The following is a 20,718-nucleotide window of genomic DNA, read 5'->3' on the forward strand; positions in this document are numbered from 1 at the left end:
TTTAGAATATTTCTAGGTTATAAAATAAAAAAAAATAGTAAATATTTTTACAAAATTGAACTTACACTTACTCTCTCTTTACCAAGTACAAAAAATGTCATTAATAATATAATATTGTAAAAGTCTAATATAACCAATGGATAATATTTATTTTAGTGTATACAAACCAACAACGGTTTTTATAACTTTTGAATATATTTTACACAAAACCAATTTTATAGCAATTTTAAAATATGCCTAGGGCTGTTGCCATAGGCTCCTTGACCTTCATCCATTCCTCAAAATGACTATACACTAAAGTCCTACGGGTTTTTTGAGCAATATATTTATATATATAGTTTTTGTCTTAAAAAAAAGAAAAAATATTTATTTTTATTTAATAAAAAGAACATCAAATTTACATGCTTGCACTAGTAGATAAAATTAATGATTTAAATAATTTAAAATGAACTTTTTAAAGAAATGGTTTCAAGGGTTATTTTTTTATTTAATCATATATATAACAAAATGCTATAAAAACGAGTGAAAATAAAAAGGATGGGGAAAATAAATCCAAACTCTTCGGCATCTTCGAATCATTGGTGTATAATTTATATTTTATTTTATTATTCTTGCAAAAATCTAGTTTTCAGAAGTATATAAACGTTCCACATCTGTTTGTGTGCTAAATAACAATGTTAACAAAAATACACACTAAGACTGTAGTACTACTATTTTACATGTGTGAAACCATTGTTTACATTATTTTTTTGCTTTTAAAAATAACAATTAAATTCTAAAACTATAAGTCCCAAAACTACAGACATTATTTTGAGATGTTTTTCCAAAGCAAAATTATTTTTGCTGGTCCAGTTCGAATTATTTATTTTTATCTTTTTATACTTTTTTTATTTCTTACAGAATATCATTTTTTTATTTAACTTGAATTGTATTTTTTGTGTATTGTCATAATATAGTGACGCATTGGGGTTGCTTGTTAGATCACAATAGTCTAAATTTAATTTATTAAATTATTATATTTTTATCATATCAACCACAAAACTACATTTTAAAAAAAATACAATTTATTTTTTTAATAATAACAAACATATTATGAAAATAATAAAATAAAATTTTAATCATAATAATCACCAAATGAAAACTTTTTTTTTATTTATAAATAAGTAGAGTAAAAAATAGTAAGATAATTACAATAACAATTTAAAAAAACAAAAAAAAATACCCTTAATCAATATACAAAACATTGAATGGCAACTTATATGTTTTATTATGAACTAGTAATTATAAAAAAAATAAAAAATATATTACACATACATATTTATTTTAGTATTATTTTTTTAAATTAAATATATATTTTTTTATAATATACAGTAAATAATACGCCATCCATTGCGGCTGCGTAAAAGTTATTTCAATTTTTTATTTTTTATCCAAATTATATAGCAATCATTTTTTCTTGGAATTTATAAAAAATAAATAATTTAATACTATTTTTTTAAATAAAATAAATAATAATTGCAATATTTACCGCGTACAATCACTTTATAAAATTATTAATTATGTTATTAAATCATAATAGACCACACTTTTTTTTAAAATATCAACAAAGTATTATTAAAAAATTACAACCGCAAATTTCAATTCATGACCGGATGTATAGAAAGTTTTAATTCTTACATTATAGTGTTAAAAGATAATTATTAAATCAAAACTGCTTTCAGTTCTTTAAAACATCATCTACGTTATGATTGTGTATACATATATTACATTAAAATTAAATTGCATTTTAAAATGTATATAAAATAAAATATTAAAAAATTGGCATTATAATAGTATTTTATTTAACTTGGATATAAACGTCTTTTTTAATAAATGAAAAAGTTTTTTAGTAATATTTTAGTATTAATTTTAACGGCATTTGAAAAACACATTAAAACACAAATTAAAAATATGTATAAATATGTGTTTCAAATTTTTTTAAATTAATTTTTGCACAGAAAAAATCATACAATTAATAGAATTATTTACCATTAAAAAAACAATATAAGATCTCTATAAAACTTTTTAAGCGTATCATCACAACTGGTTCAATTTAGTATTATTATAATGTTTAATGAAATTTTTTTAAGCCCGTGATAATATATCGGTTATAATTTCTTAATATTCTCATATGACATTAGCGCGAAGAAAGTGGTATACTTTTTTTGAAACCATAAATCGAAATTAAATTTTGACACCAAAAAAATCTTAACGGTCACGATTAATCGTCAGTAATTTGGCTACTCATGTCATTTGTTGATATTGCCAATATACACACTTGTTCCAAAAGCTTTAATATATAAATTAGAAGTTTACTATTAAACTAATCGAGCAATCTAAAATTGAATTATTATAAACCTTACCATCAAAAGTTTATGATAAAATCATAGTACAAGTGAAATCAAGGCCGCTTTCAATATAAATCGGTGAAGATAAAAAATGAAAACTTATTTCAATATTTTAAACATTTATTTTCACACCATCGAACATAGTACAATCCAATATAAAAAAATACAGCCATAAAGAAGCGTGTTTAACTAAAGTTTTACCACCGGCGAATTCAAAAGCAAAACAACCGAATAACAATCCATAATACAAATGTGTACTGAATTCTGTAAATTGCGAAATAATGAGGCTTCGATTACAGATAATTTGTTACCGTTAATGGAAAAATTATATACACAAACATTTCAGATCGACATACTAAACCACGGCACCATGAATTCTTTTTGTCGGTGACAAACTAAACTAAAATAAAATAATATAAAATGTGGTATGCAAAAAACCCACATGCATACATATAGTACGTGAACGTTTTACTTTTGCTAATGAAATATTATTTACAATACCATTTTAGTTTATTTTCTCTTTTATACTGTGACAGAAAACCGCAAACAGTTTTATTCTTGTTATAAAGCGATTTCGCAAAGTAAATGTAATAACCGCGAATACCTTTGAATTGATTAAAACGTAGCACCTCAATACCTTCATAATTTCAATTTAATTAAATATTTACATTAAGTATTCAAGTTAATTAAAACTTTCAATTTCAATTATGCTTTAACACCTTAATGTAATTCAATAACAACATTTTAATTTAAATTATTTTTTACTGGACAATTGACCTAGTCATTTACTACAGTATTTTTACATTGACGTAAAATGATAGAAATCTATGAACAAGATTAAATATAATATAAAAATATTTTGATCTTAGCTTAGTAAATCTATGTCAAGAGTTAAATACAATCAGCCTTTAGATATTTAAATACGTTTTCGGTAAATATACTTACAGTTTTAGTATAACTTACATTTAAAAGTAATAAAATAAAATATTTGCTTTGCTTTATCTTTAACTATTTCTTTAAATGTCAAATTTTTATGATGGTAATTGACTTGAAATAGTAAAAATTGTAATCGTAGAACTTATACAGTAAGTATTCTTACTATAAAATGGGTTTCAACAAAGAAGTTTCTTTTAACAATAATACATATCTAATTAAAATTTTTTTATTAAATAAATATGGTCAAAAGTAAGACATTGTCTTGGTTTTACTGCTAAATGGAAAAATACAACTTTTAACCTTTTTGTAATTTAGGCTAAATTTAAAAATAAAGAAATAAATTAAAAATTTGTTTATTTATATACAATTTTCGCGTCAAATTATTTTATTTTTAATTGTACCATTTCTCAAGAATTTAACGTTGTCACGACAAAACGCTAACAAATAAAATATTAACCGACATAATGTTACCGACTGAACATTAACGTGACATAACGCTCTCCGACAAAATGTTAACACAACATAATGTTAACGTCGTGTGTAAATTTTGTCTGGTTAACGTTTTGACATGTTGCCAAATTTAATAAAACATTATATTTTCACATTTTTTAAATATTCGATATATATTCTGCTATAATAACTAACATTATTAATATTTATTAGACTTGTTATGTCAACTTAATTTATATGTTTTTCAGCTGATTGTTAAAAGTAAATATGCAAAGTAGCATAATAAATGTTTTAACCCATTCTAAAAAAAAATATACAAAGATCCATATTTTTTAGAACCAAACCTAGCTTAAACAAATTAACAAAACATAACTTGACTTAATAAAAGTTAATTGGTTCAGTTTATTGTTTACTGTTACAGTGTAGAAAAGCTTTTTCAACACTAACAGTGTGTAACTTTTTTTACAAAATGACAGCTTAAAGCAACATATAAGAATACTAGCACCTGTCAAATAAATTATATTTTCACTAGCAGAAATATATTTGTGATGGTAAAAATGTATTCCATAATGATTTATTTGAAATTCCAGTAAACATATATTTTAACTGGTAATACACATTCACTGTAACATACACATATAATATACTTCAGAATTATTTACTATTGTATAGTTGTATTATAAAGTACAAGAAATAATACTTAGTAAATATAATAAACTTTTATGAAAACAATATAAAAAACTAAATAAGGAAATTATATTAAACTATATTGGGATTCGAGCAAACGACTTTATTGTACTACAGTACCTTGCGATAGCTCTCTACTAGTATTGTTTCATATTATACGTTTGAACTGCAATAGAAAATTTATATTTTTCTTAAAAAGACTATAAGTATACTGACTTTTTTTTAAATTAATTTTGCTAAAAGTAGCATATTTGTGATATTTTAAAAATATTAGTGCTCTTAATATCTTTCTGCAAGAAAGTAATATGAATCTTGTTAATCGATTATAAAAAAATATCTTATAAAAAACTAAAACTATGCTAAAAAAAGTAAACACGGAGGCGAAAATTTTTTTCTATTGTTTTTGACCTTACTTTCTCTCAATGTATTCATTTTTCTTAAAACACTTGTCACTGCTTATTACTTCATTTTAATTTTTTTTAATAAATCTTAATATCAATCATTTTTAACGAATTAAAGATCCATTAAATTCCAGTGCACGTGATTTTTTAACTAACATTTAAATAAAATAAAAACGATTGGCTATTTTGCAAAATGTAGTTAGAATTGGACATTAGGTGCATTAGTGAGACTGCAATAATTTTGCTAAGAACCTACTCTTTACTAAATTAATTTTATGAAAAATACATCAGAAAAAATTAATATTGTAGCATACTTTACTGCATTTTCATGAACCATGATAAAGTAAAATAATAACAAATAAAAGTTACTGGCCTAAAATATTTTCGATCTTTTAAATTAGAAATTAAAACTTATCATATTTCTGTTATATTTGTTTTTGTTGTAATTAACGATTTTTAAAATTAGTAGATTATTTTGTTCTTGTAAAATATATTTCTTTACTACATGATATTTCAAGTATGTTTTGATGTACATATTACTTATTAGTGTTATTCCATACCATGTAAATAAAATATTTATTTTAAATATATTTTATATTTATCTATTTTTGCATTAATTTCAATAACTGCACTAGTAAAAAATAAAATGAATCTTAAAAATAAAAACTCAGATTGATACATTTATGTCAACTGTTAATTAACCTGCAAATTGCTTAATGACTGGAATCACATATGGTACTTATTTCTGCATTAAATTTCACTAACACAGAAATGTGTATGAATAACATCATCCGATAGTGAATCTGACTTTGCTAATTATACCACTCTCGTGATAAATTACTAATATAAAAGTGACAAGAACATGTAACACATATCACTTTTAGCGTTTATCAGCGATTTATAAAGCATATTAAATAATTAGCCGGATAGTCATATTAGCTTGATAATTAAAGAAATGAAGTTTTTTTTTCTAAACAGGATACATTTTACTTTTTAAAACTTTCGATAATGGTTATATTATTGTGAACAGGTATTTTAAATTGCAACATTTAATATTATTACAAGCAGATTACAGGTTAACCTAAGTATCTACGTGATCATTTATATTTTGAGATTTCGAATTTTAACTATTAATATAAATTGTATGTATTTAAAACATCATTAAGATATAATAACTTATTTTTAAATAATGATATGAAAGTAATTTAAAAAAAATTGATTGCTACATATGGAACATATGGAATACACAAATATATTATATTTAAATTAAAAACGTGCACAATAAAAAAAAATAACAGTTACATAGAGCCTTAAAAATATTTTTTTGTCGTTTACGTAAAAAATTGTTGCTTAAATACTTTTAGAAAAAAGAAATAAATATATTTTCCGCATTAACAACATTGAACTATTAGATTTGTCTAAACAAAAAAAAAACAAGAAATAATAAAAGGACGGTACAATTTGGCTTTATAGTAAACAAATTGGAGATCTCCAACTTTAAATAAAATAAATAATTTAAATTTGTTGTAATTTTCTATGATTTGCTTTTATCTATATAATGTTTTCAAGTATTATGTAGTTTTTTTGTACAAGAATTATACACACATGTTTTACTTTGTACCTCATCGTCAATATTATTATTTTATTACTACATTAACATATTAACAAATTTATCACATACGTTTATTTTATACAACTACCTATATATATGTATAGCAATATCTATTTTATTATCAGAAAGTAAGAATCACTTTTATGTACATGGCAATATCATGAAATTTAAAGGATACATTTTGTCAAAAAATTTGATAAATGAAATTTGCTCAAACAATCACGGATTTTTTTTTATAATTTACTTTAAATGCAACATATATTAATAATAATAAATAAATAACAACAGAAATAAATATTTAAAAATAATAAAATAAAATATATACTAATAAATTAACAAATGTGTAAAAATTACAACTCACTACTCAAAGGGTTAAGGCGTTGATAAAAAAATCAACCGACCGACGATAAACTGCTGGCGATGAAACGTCTTAAACCCATATTTTATCCCTTCATTTAAATTTCATTGAAATTGCTTTATTAGTTACGGAAATTAAAAAAAATATATGTATTTGAAGGAAATAATAAACTAAGAAAGTACGTGGTTTTTAATAAATAAATAATCAGTTATCAATTGTAATAATCAGTTATCAACTTTATATTCGGCAAATTTACCGATCGGTGAATTGTTGTCGGTGAACTCTATGTCAGTGAATTTCTTAATAACATGGTTACTATTTATTAATTATAATTGCTAAAATATAGCATGAATTTTTACCTAATATAAAGAACATTTTTTTACAAGTAAAGTAAAATTGTAAAAATCTTTTAGGTACAAAAATAACACACAATGAAACCTAAATTGTGATTTTCCTACAAAATACTGTAATTGAATAACGAAAATCACACTGACAATTTTGATTTCATTAAAATCGCTTAACTAGCAAATGTATTCGTAAATATTTGACTGATAATTTGATTCTGAGCAATGTAGATTCATTGATTATTTTTCATTTTGCTTGCTGCTAAAGCGGCCCTTAGACCGAGAAAAAGCTATAAAGCATCTTAACACCAATAAAATTACCTTTTATTAATTGCAAGTCATTTAAAATAAAGGTAAAAATTAATTTAAGCAACAATTTTATACTAAACTAAAATATTTTCATATCAGAAAATACTAAAAAAGATTTCGCGTTTATACTATACTACTCATCTTGTAAATCGGAAATTACGATAAAATTAACCTTAAATTTAAATTTAAATATTAGGCAATGAACACACATTGCTTTAAAAGCTTAATAATACATTATTGATTCAATATCTTCATCTAAATGTACCTAATTTATCACTGAATCTATTCTTTTTTCTCGCACTGAAATTGTAAAAAGTTTTTTAATTTTTTTTTTATTTAAATTGTAACGTTTTATATATATATTTATTTTTTATTAAATTGTAGCTATTAACAAAATTGTAAACAGGAAAATGGTTATAAATCACTAACATATATTATTTCTAATGTTATGTTTGTAAAATCAATTATATTATTAAAATTAGCGTTCTATAAAAGTTAATTCAGTTGAATACAAATAAAATAAAAATATTAATATCTTAAGCTTATCCTGGAGAAAAATCAATATGAGCCGTTCTAATATTTTTTTAATATAATATATAAAAATCTGATATATTTATTTTTATATATTTTATGTTTCACCTAATTTTAATAGTTTTTTAATATTGTGAATACATATTAAGCCTAATAATTAACATAGAGCTAGGTTTGTAATATATAATATAATATGAGCTAATTTTACTCATTTAAGTATGAGTATTGTATATGTATTGATTGTATGTTTAACAGTTTTTTTTAAATTGTTATGATTTGACAAAATTGATAGAAACTGAAGAAATAACGGTATATATATATGACATAAACTTCAATGGCATTTAATGTTACATGTAGAAGAATAGATTATTAAAAAATGAAAGTATCTATTAATGGACGATGTTATCTCTAAACTGCAGCAGAAAAAGCAAGCGTCAATGATGAGTTTTCACTGTGAAAGATGGCGCGACTATATTTAGTACACCACCAAGAAGTTTCTTGTAAACGCTCACCTTTGGCAGAAAATTGTGACAGATCGCTGCATCCAAGCATGAAATCTGAACGACCACTTGGCCAGCCTGGACTGTTTCGTACATAACATTTTGCATTATGCACCGATGGCCGTTCCGCCTCCCCAGCGGTCCAAATAACATACAATTCAAGCAGCTAAATCACCCGCAATCTATAACGAAAAACATACAGGTGAAAACGTAATGAGGACCTAAGAAAACGAAATAGCACTTAGTGGAGTGTAACAACCAGTCTCAAATATCGGTACCATCGGCAAAGGGTCGATACACATGTGGATACGGGAACTTTCGGCATATCCACGCTCGATTTCAACCGACGGCGCCATCGATGTATAAAAACAATATCAACGCTCATTTATCTTCCAGTTTCGTTTCGATCGCTTCGGTGAAATGACGCGCTCATGCCTTCGTCGCCAATAGAAAGAGAAGTCGTCACTTGTTGCGCAACCATACGACGATGATGCGACGTAAACCCAAGCCGGCTTTGCTCAATATCCTGCTGGTCCTTGTCATCAACATGGCCAAGGCGGAAGACTGGAGTTTCAAGGCGAAAAGTTACATTGCACCGACAACATCAAGACCTTATATAGACTCGCAGCTTCTGCAAAAGTTCATCATGGGGAGGAATGGAACTAAGGATACTTATCAACCGCGAACGATTCCGATCAACGATAGGATAACTACTTACAACAACACGTTCTACACTCAACATTTAAACAATTTTAAATATGAAAAGAGTGATTCAAGTGATTCTTCAAGGATAACGAGAAGGATATTAGGTATTTATTTAATTATATATTTTTTAATCAGATTAAATCGATTGCGCACAAATCGATGGTTCAACGATCAGGTCAACCGATGGGCATTAATTGACACGGTCGATTTTTATTACGCTCCAAATACTTATAAACGCTCTAGTTTAACCGTTTTTATTCACACTTGCAGAGATAATGAGAGGAAGTGAATTAAATTAATTTTTATAGCTTATGTTTTTATTAGCATGATTATGCTTCAATAAATCAATTATAGCAATTAAATCCAATTAAGAGCTTACTTACACTATTTTTAAGCTGACTCGATTTATTTAAAATGGCTCTTTTAGAATATATTTTTATCATAATATTTTTTATATACAAGATAGTTAAATTAATATTTTAAGTAATATTATTTATATATGTTTATTATAGATTTTATTGTACAACAATATTTTTGACATAAAAATGATCTATAATCGATTAAATCACACTACTGCAGTACTGTCATTTAATAAAATAATCGCTTACAAAAATATACAACACGTGATATTAAAAAACGCTATTCAAATCCCCTTCCATTAACACCCCCTCCGATTATATAATTATTACTAAATAAAATTTGCAACAAAAATATAAAAAAATCATTGTACAGCAAGGTTTCAGCTTTATGAAAAATAAAGATCACTTACTTTAAATGTATAATAAAATTACATACAAATTTTTAAGTTGTCAATAGATATTTTCTATATAATGTATTGGTTTATATACATAAAACGTCTATTTGTTTTTAGAGTGAAATCCAAAAAAGCTTTGTTACGTAAATCCTTTGTCAAATTACTAAAACTACATATTTTGCCAATTAAAAACATGCAACATAAACCGGAATAATAAATCCGTATGTAAAAACGATATTTACAAGTAAAATCCTAGAGTTGTAATATATATAGCTACGTATCGTACATAACCGTAAAAATATGACATGGACGATTAAAAATACATATAAAAATAATCCCTTTTTTACTTTATAAATCAATATTATTAACACCCTAAAACTCATCTTTAGATTAATTTGACATATACAACGTATCACAATAGATCATAATCAACTGTTAAATATCTTTTCAAAGCAAAATTAATAGACAGTATATCTCGTCAAGTTTTTCAATAACAAAAATTTATTTTAAAAAACATGACCTTATAGAAAGATTTGCCATCAACGTAAAATATTACATTTAAATCATATTATTTTATACTTTATCTCATTGTTTGTGAAAAAAAAAATTCTTTTACACTGTTGTACTTATTTATCCCAAATATTTAAATTCTTATAACACTTTATTCTAATAGTTTTTTTTATTATTTACATATATATAACTTTAAATATTCATATTTTCGAATCAATGATTGTGAAGCCCTCGATACTAAATCGAACCGTATAATTGTCGATTCGGTTATGGATTTCGATCTCAGTCCGTCAATAATTCGATTTAATTTATTTGATCGAATCTGCTGTACGGGTTCAGGTAAAGCTTAAAGCAATCTCGAACGGAGAGTCTCATAGGTTCAAAACAACTGTTTGTATATTAGAGCGCATTACATAAATGACGTTGGATAACATCAATCAAAATTTCTTCCTAAATAAAATCATTATTGTATTATATGATGAATAACGGAAATATTGTGTAATATGAATAGCAGTCTTTGTATTGAATTATGATTACACGGTCATTATTTAAATATTTTTAATACCGTAAAATTGCTTTATACGTATAATATAATATATTAAAAAATATGTATATATATACTACACGAAATTAACTTTATTATATCTTATCGGAATATATTGAATAACAGAACTTTTATATACTGTTTATAATATTAATGGTGTTATTCTTTTTTAGAATCCATAGTCAAAGAAGTATGTTTTATAAACTTTTAAATCAATTAACATGGATTTAATTAAAAATCGTACGCATCAGCGAAATTTCTCTTCAAATGTTTTTTTTACATGCGTATGCCTTCCAAGTCATATAAAAAGTGAACTCGGTTTTCGATTTTAATTTTAAACTTTACCATGTCGAATTATCAGTTAACCGTAAACTTTTTGAACAGTCGAGGCTTTTCGAATTCCGTGACACGATATTGCGTGCGAAAAGCTCCCATTAGCGTTGTTTGAAAACGACTCAAAGTCATAAACATCACACTTGAATGTGTTATATTTTGTATCTAATTGGATCTATTGAATTTTAAGTAGAGAAAATATCGTAAAAAATATATTTTTGAACAATGCAAATAAAATTTTATTTTTATCACGATATTATATCAATAGGTGAGCGTAATAAATTATAAACGTATCATACTGTAACAGTGTATAATGGCGTTATGGCCAATGAACATTCTTATGGCATGTTCGCATTTACACAATTAAATTTATATTATGGAGTCACTGAAGCATACTATTTTTTTGTTATTGATCTATCATAGTTTTATAATTATTAATTGTATGTTTTAAAATAATATATAAACTCTCAAAAGCTGTTTCTCTCGAAGAATAAGTTTTATTATTATATCGAACAATTGATCATACCTCTTATAATAAAATGTCATGATTGTCTAGGAAAATCGTTCTCGTGATATTATCTTTTTATTTTTTCATCGAATAACTGCTTTCTCTATCCTAATAGTATTATCACTCGCATTATTGAAAATCCATAGAAATTTAATAAAAGCTCGTGTTTCGCGTGCGTTTTCACATTTTCAATTGCACGACAAATGAGACATTTTCGCGTCAAACAGAGCATCACGAATGCATTTATTTATGTTTTGTTGTTATATATTAGAAGAAAATAATAAAATGTCAATTGGACAACAAGAGCTAAACCAAATCGCCAAATTGCTCTTCGATTTTCGCAAAAAATAAATTGCTTTGTATAGATTTAGGCGTAAAAAGACGAGCAAACTATTATTTTATCTAGTGAACCTGATAATTGACAGTAAGTTTTTTTCTTAAGAAAACATACAATTGGATACAAATATTTAATTCTTTATATATTTAATCTTTACGTAAACAAGCATTTGTTATTGAAATAAATTTAGATACTCAAATTATTTTATCTTAACTACACAAAATAAATGGTTAATAAACAGTTTAGTTTATAACATATTATACATATATTCAATCATTGAGCAAAAAATGTTTATTGGAACATATGGAACTATTTAAAAGAGATGTATTATTATACATAATTTAATGGTTTTAAACATACATATTCAGATAGAGGTGTAGTTTTAAAAGTTTTTAATATTAAACTTACAATTTTGTACAAAAATCATGCTTTCTTTATACGCAAATAAATAATACGTTGAAGTTCTTGAATTTTTATTTTTATTGAAACATAATATAAATATCAACACTTATATTTTTTTAACTAAGTACTGCAAATACATATTTATTTGTATTATAAATGAGTATAGTGTTCGAAACTATTATACCTAGTATGTTACTCTCATTTAAAGCAAACTTTAAACTCAGTTTTAAATATTCTATGCTTCTCTCTTCATTATTTTTTTGGCAAAAAATGTATATTTGCTATAATGACTATTTGAAATTTAGTATAATTTGTGTTTGTATTGTCATTTTTAAATAATTTTTGTAATTAAAATTTTTTTAAATATTTTCTAAAAATACGTGATTTATATAAACAGCGGTTAATTTTAGTTTTAAATTTTATTTTTGTTGCAAAAATATTAAAACAAAATTTAATTTGCTAGTAATGTATTATAAATTATTAATTCTTTTCTTAAATTTCAGACGAAATACTTATAACCTTTAGTCTTAAAGTATTTCATTTTTAAAGTTAAGATTTTGCCTAAAATAATTAGTACATAATAATAAATATTAAAATATATTTTTCCAGCACGTTTGAATCATATTTTACGAATATAGATAATATCTTTGGAGTTTTTTTTAATAATTCTTAATATAAGACGTTATACATAAATATTTTAATAGACATCTTTATAGGAAACAAGGCATAAAAAAATTATAAATATAAATATAAAATGCTCTGAAAAGAGTACAAGCTAATATTATGTAGTAAAAAAAAATATATTGATTAAAAATAAAGAAAACTGAAATTTATTTTTGTATAGACAATTTATTGATGAATTATACAATACATTTTTTTAAACATCTTGTAAATTGCAATAAAATATATATTAATAGTTAATAATGCATTTATATGTAAAACAAATTTAGTACTTTAATATGAAAATAAGTTTATTTCAGAATTATAAATTATAAGTTTATATTTTTATAATTAAATAAATATATATATTTTTTCCTTGAAAGTTTAAATTTTTTTAATGAAAATTTATACCAGTAATAAAATTATATCTTATGTCTTTATTCTGAACTAAAAATCGCCTTTGGCTCTTTTTTAATATTCTTGTTACATTAAAAGTATAAAGTCGGGTCATAAATTTTTATTACCAGTCACCAGACCGTTTTATTTGCGATCTAATCTACTTAAGAAGCTGATTTTAGCATATAAAAATCTGTCATCCGTATTTTATATTTGCACAGATTCAAAACAAATGATTTTTTAACCACGAAATTTGCAGTCACATAAATAAAAACCTTCTCAACTTGATAATTTATGTGGTTACTAGTCCGCGATTGTTCAATTACCATATAATTCAATTGTAATCGAACCAAATGCATAAAAATAAAACGATTAACCTTTTTTCACAGATGTTGGCAATGAAGCGGATAAAACCGCAGTGAATGAGGCGAGAGGAAGATTGAAGAAGTACAAGAAGTACATGTTACCACTTCTGATTGCATATAAGTTGAAGTTTTTTACTCTGATTCCCCTCATGATGGGAGGATTGGTCCTTTTGGCGGGATCGACGGGATTGGCAGGATTTTTCTTCGCTTTATTTGCTGCAACAATGGGCTTAAGGATTGGTGGTCACTAAAAAATGAATTATCATGTTAATTTATAAGACAACGGTGAAAAAATTAACCTAGTGACTGAAACAATAAATGAAACCAAAATGGTTGTAAGTATTAAAATAAATAAATTAATATTTATTATATTAGTAAAATAGTCAATAAACCATATGATATGAATGCATTAATTTCAGATTTTATTTATTTTTTTATTCAACATTATGTATCTGTTAATAAAGTTTTGCGTTCTATTATAGGTTTAGCTGAAGTATTTCATATAAATAAAAATGTAAAAAAGAAGTTTATTACACTACCTCATAAAATATGTATGTATATTTAATATATTAAATAATGTAAATATATATAAACATATGTATTATTTATTTCATATTAAAACATATTAAAATAATAATCATTTTAATAATACTTTCATTTGCCATGACATGACGTATGTACATATATGTATGTATGTATGTGTAGGATGTTTTATTATTAATCTAATAAAATTGTAGTGTTTATTAAAAAATATTAATAAAACATATTTAATACTGTCTACTTTTATTTGAAAAAAACTTCTACATTAACAGTATCACACAATGTGTAGTTTATCAGTAAAATAGTATTTGTAAATATTGTCTTTAGAGATAGTTTAATGCTATTCAGGCCTTACTTTTTATTTGTATTATTTTCTTTTCTACAAACATGAGATTCTTAGCGTTTACGGTAATGACTGTCTTAATAATGATGATGGCATGACACTACAATAGGTTACTAAGATTATATTATAAAAATAATTCGCAACACTAAATCTTTGTATAGAAAATCGTGTGAAAAATAAACAATTACGTTTTTAGTAAATGACGACTGTTAGTAAATCGTAAAAGCTTATTATTAAAAGCTTTTTGTGGCATTGTGTTTATATTTTTGTTGACACACTCTAGTGATTTTTCCATATCAGTGGACTCAAATAAAAATAATGGTAAAGTAAAAAATAAAAATAACACCACAACAAAATGTATTTAATTGAGTACTTATTAAATAATTAGCTTGATAGTTAAATTTTTAATGTTTTCTTAATAAATAATATATAAAAATTACAGTACAAATCAAGCATTAAATAAATATTTAAGTAAGTTAAACCTAAAATAGTTATCGGTTTAAAATATGTCCAGGTGGATAAATAGTATTTCTCATCAAATGTATATTTTTACATAATAACAATATTGAAATACTAACTATTTATTTATAGTAAATACAACAAAGAAACTCAAAAAATTGTAAGTATAGTAATATTTAATAATAATTTAAAATAGGTGAGTTGTAAAGTTACAGTATTTATTATAGAATTTTAAATACATTGACGAAAATAATATTAATTTTAAGAAATCTGTTATTATATTATTGTCCCTATAAACTTCATAGGGATCTATAGTCAATACTTTATAGTATAAAGTTTCGACAATAGATAATTGTATATTAAAAATTAGTTTGTGTTTTTATTAACTTTAAAATAAAAAGTGTAAATTTAAATAAGTAAACAATTTAAATAAAAAGCATTACAAATATAATGATTAAGCACGTATGTACCTTAAACTTTTAATAATAAAATATTAGTTTATATAATGTTTGAGCTTTAATAATTATATTAATATATACAATATTTAGGTCTTATTTAATTATCAAATTATTAAACCTTCAACTGCAAAACAGATTTTATGATTTTATTTGGTACAACAAGTTTCAACTTAAGAACATTTTTTAATTTACATTGAAAATAAATTATATTTCAAATTACAATTTTCTTAATACGAAATCACCGAAAAAAAAATTTGACTTAATAAAAAGGGTTAAAGTTTCTGTTTTATATTGTATTGGTTAGTAATTACTAAGAAAAATAGTGCAAATAAAATATTATGCGCAATTAAAAGCTGCTATATGTGATAAAATAAATACATTTATTTAAATTAAAAATTTACGCAAGCAATGAACTGATAAATTTACTGTCTACCTATGATATCATTTATCTAGGTATATTGAAAAAAATACTTTGATAAAACGCAGACACATTAGATGTTTAGTAATTTATCAAATTCAATTTAATCGAAACTCCACACGTCCACGGGCCGGATCAAAATGCGCCATGTGCCGAATCTGGCCCGCGAGCCGGGGGTGGCCTACATGTGCATCATGCCTACTAAAGCATCAGTGTCTTAAAATATTTTTTTGTAAGTACTGTACCAATCGATTTATTGGCCACGCCATATATTTTAATAATTCAATAAATACACCACAATACATTTTTAAAAAAAAAGCTGACACATATTATCTCAAAATTAATAAACATAGAACAACAATATCTGTCAGGTATTATCAACAAAAAAAATCAATAAGCTGCCAATTTAAATATAGATACATGCACTATTATGGGTTTTGTGTCATTCACCATTTGCCTGGCAATACGTAATAGTATTTTGCTTAAGATAATAATAATATGTATTTTAACTATTTAAATCGAATTAAATAGTATGTAACTCATGCTAAAATGTTTCTTAAAAAAAAATAATCAACAAATAGTTTTAATAAAAATGCAAAATAATCTAGATTGAGATTTAATAAAACGCATTTTTTTAATAAACAACATAAAGCTTATCTTTAATTAATTTGCCGATAATGATGTTGACAGTAAAATTTTACAAACAAATAAATAATAACATACATCGCAGGTAAATAAAGTAAAAAAAATAAAAGCTTCCATGAATAAAATATTTTATTTTTTGGTAAATAATTTATCGTACAGCATTACTATTTTGGATATTTTATTTTAAGTTAAATATTATAATACATTTGATATTGCCACAATTAAAAACTAATGGTTTTTATTATTCATTTTTTAAGTAAATCGACAAATTGACTGCATCAACATCAACATCCGCTTCTCAGACCTCCTTAAAAACATGATAACTATACAACTATTACCATTGTGGATATATAATCTACTAAATAAACATTCAAACTCTTATGCAAGCATCAGCTTCTATCTTGTTTAAAAGCGACTAGACTGTATTGTACTGTTAATTGCCACTTGCACACAAAAAATTACGTGTTCTACAATAAGAACTGCTACATTGTAAAATACGTCATGGCACATCGTATGCAAATTGCAGATGATTAGATCACATGGACAAATATATACAAAGACACTAACAGACCTTTTCAGCGATAAATATCAAAAATTTAATTTTAAGTAATAAATTATCTTTAATATTTAAATTAAAAAGTTACAGTAAAAACCGTATTTATTTATGATTTATATGTGCAAATTTTTACTTGTAACGTAATGAAAATTTTAACTAAAGTTCAATTTCAAGTTCTTTTTGGTTACAAAAAATAAGAAAGCCAATTTTAAGGACAAAATATTTTGTGTTTGTTACTTAAAAACTCTTTTTTGAAAAAAAGCAAACATTACTTTTTATATCTGAAAAAAATGTATAATTTATCCATATCATTTTGTGATATAAAATAATACTTTGTGGCGACCACACACAGATGCCTACATTTGAAAGGGCCTCATTCTAAAAACTTTTATTTATCAACAAGGAAACAACACAATAGCGCAAAGGATGGCCCACACAAAACCCTCGTTACAACCAGAAAAAATAGCACGCAAGTGTTTCTACTGTAAATATTTTCCGTCATTGAGAGAATATTTCCTTGTTGCGAAACGGTCACGAATATAATAAATCACCGGATCCACAAGATTCTTGTTGCCATGCAAACGATCTTGGACCATCCCCATCAAGCCAACGTCGCTTTCTACAGGCGTATATCCATTTCGCTGTTCTAAGAAACTAGTACATCTTTTGGCCAGATGATCTCTGCATGATTGTAATTGGTTAGCAAGCTTTGCAGCCTTGGATACTCAACTTTTGACTCAAATGAGGAGAGGGCAGTCACAAGTAGCCACTCGAAGACACTCAAAGAGACCATCAGACGCCCGCCGCCCGCGGACATCATACTGTCATAGGCGCTCACATCCCGAGAGGGACTTATCTATACGAGATCATTCTCTATTTTGATCTTCCACGGACATCACCCCTGCGCCAGCTTTTCAACCACCGCTCGGAGAAAACTTTTTGCTATTATATATTTTTTAGATATATAAATAATAACGAAAATAATTTTTTTTATACACATAAATAATATCAATTATTGGAAATATAACGATACAAATAATATATTTAACAATAATATCTATACATATAATAAATAAAAAATACACATGACGTATTAAAAAATAATGTAATTATTTAAGAAAATAAACGTGTAGTTATTATTGTGTTGTATATTTTTGCTTCAGTTGATTTTTTTTTTATTGTCTCGGTTGTGAAAATAACGTAATAAAGTACTGCTAATGCTGCTCTAAAATGTATATGTGACTCACTTTAACTATTGTTAAACGTTCATTTGGTGTTAAAACTTAACCTAGCTTGATCTAATTGAATTTCTGAAACAAAACATATTTTTAGTTAACTTTTATCAGGTTAGGTTTGGGTTTCCTTAAATAATTTTTGAATATTGTAATATGACACATATATAATAACGCTTACTAGATCATCCGTTTTTTAACAAATACAATTTTACTGTTAGTTAATGCTAGTACTCATTAACTGTAACATATATACTATGTTTGAGAATATACGATATTAGCGATTGAAAATGTAAAAATAAGCAATCATTATATATCTGATGTATTATTATAGTAAATTATATTAAAAAAATGTATAATTTTAAATTACTGTGTGAAAATATAAAATAGTTCATGTTGAATCGATTGGTAACACTATATAAACACATAATTATGTATGTGTTTGTATGGAGGCTATATATAATCATCTTGCTTTCATTATAAATATTATTTTATTTAACAGCTTTAAAAAAATAAACAATTATACTAAACTGCTTTTTTAATAATATACAGATAATGTTCGCGTAAAATTCACGAGCGCCTTACATACATTGCCCTGATTATTTCGACTCGATGGAAAACAATGTCAAACGTTATGTGTCAATCATAAACAACAGGACACAAAGTCATGACTTTCGTCACTAATTAAACAGTCAACTCGTCAATTTTACGCTTTTAACCTCGACGACGTCAATTATTAATAAACGATATAAAAGCTCATGCATCTGACTAGTATAGACCATTTGCTTTTGAACTAAGGCAACCAGTGCGTCAGTGGTGATTTAAAAATGTGTTAGTACATAGTGTTAATATGCCGACTTTGATAAACGGTTCATATTATTACGAGAACAATGTTTTATATCCGCAACAACCAGTGAATTATACACGGATTTTTAACTTTGCTGAACCGGCTAAAGAGCAAAATTTTCAGTTTATTCCTAATTATTTTATAAAAAGAAATGATACCAGACTCAATAGTAATCCGGTTAAGACAATAAGTGGTAAAAATAAAGTCGTCATCGAAAGAGAACCAAGTGCGTTTGTTTATATCGTAATTGAATCTTAAACTCTGGCGATTGATGTTTTATTGTGCAATTGATTTGTTCTAGTACGAAATGTGTCAGTCGATCGAAAGCACGAATCTCACTCTCATGGCCATGGGCATGGTCACGATGATCATCACCATGATCACCATGACGATCACTACGAAAAGCATGGCCATAAAAAGTGCGGACACAAACACAAAGGCGGCCATGGTTTCGGGAAGAAGAAATATCTAGTGCCGGCCCTTGTGGGTCTACTGACGGCAAAGGCTATAATTTTACCTCTGATTTTAAAAATAATCACTTTCTTATCAGCTAAAGGTATATTTTACAATATCAAAGTTTTAAACCTCGACGTAAATATTGTTAAAAATACTGCAAGATGTCTCTAAACAATTTTTTATTTTGAAGGTATTTTCCTCGGCATGGTAGCTACTATAATGGCATCTATATTGGGACTGAAAAAAATCTTGGAACCTCAATATAAAAGCGAGAAAAGAGACGACGTCACTAAAATCGAAGTAGTAAGAGTACCGATACACGATAAAATAAATAATTTTCCACACACAGAATATTTAGAAGAAAAAACAGACGACTCTTATAATCCATATGCAGCTTATTATTAATATAATTAGACATACATAAGGCTCAATTATTTATTACTATATTTATATCATAAACTATAACTTATAATAAACCATATTTTAATCTATCGTACTTTTCATTTTATATATAAAATTCAGCGACACAGATATTATAGTATTTAAAACGTCATCTTATGAATTATTTACAGTTTTAAATATAATTTCATCTAGATTATATTTATATGTTCAAAAGTATCATATAATGATAATCTCAGACTTGTAGTACTGTCGTTGATTTATCTTTACAAATTTGAATGTCCCAAATACTGAATGGGATTCTGAGAACATAACATATTATTATCTGGTTACCCT

The 20,718-nt window shown here is 25.2% G+C and overlaps 1 protein-coding gene across 1 annotated transcript; it reads left to right on the forward strand.

Moving 5' to 3' along the window:
* The first annotated feature begins 8,984 nt into the window (after positions 1–8,984).
* LOC148232181 (uncharacterized) lies at positions 8,985–14,442 on the forward strand. Its single transcript, XM_088193287.1, has 2 exons — positions 8,985–9,324; positions 14,054–14,442. The coding sequence occupies exons 1-2, from the start codon at positions 9,003–9,005 to the stop codon at positions 14,278–14,280; spliced, it is 549 nt and encodes a 182-aa protein (XP_088049413.1). The 5' UTR covers positions 8,985–9,002; the 3' UTR covers positions 14,281–14,442.
* Positions 14,443–20,718: the final 6,276 nt, after the last annotated feature.

This window comes from Plectrocnemia conspersa, unplaced genomic scaffold (assembly GCF_051122295.1).
Source record: "Plectrocnemia conspersa isolate PC_06_02 unplaced genomic scaffold, ASM5112229v1 ptg000009l, whole genome shotgun sequence".
NCBI classification, from domain to species: domain Eukaryota; kingdom Metazoa; phylum Arthropoda; class Insecta; order Trichoptera; family Polycentropodidae; genus Plectrocnemia; species Plectrocnemia conspersa.

Excerpts from the sequence above, each read along its gene's own strand:
- LOC148232181 (XM_088193287.1), top strand. The coding sequence starts at position 9,003 with ATGATGCGACGTAAACCCAAGCCGGCTTTGCTCAATATCCTGCTGGTC. Across the intron at positions 9,325-14,053 it reads GATAACGAGAAGGATATTAG|ATGTTGGCAATGAAGCGGAT; the intron begins GTATTTATTTAA and ends CTTTTTTCACAG.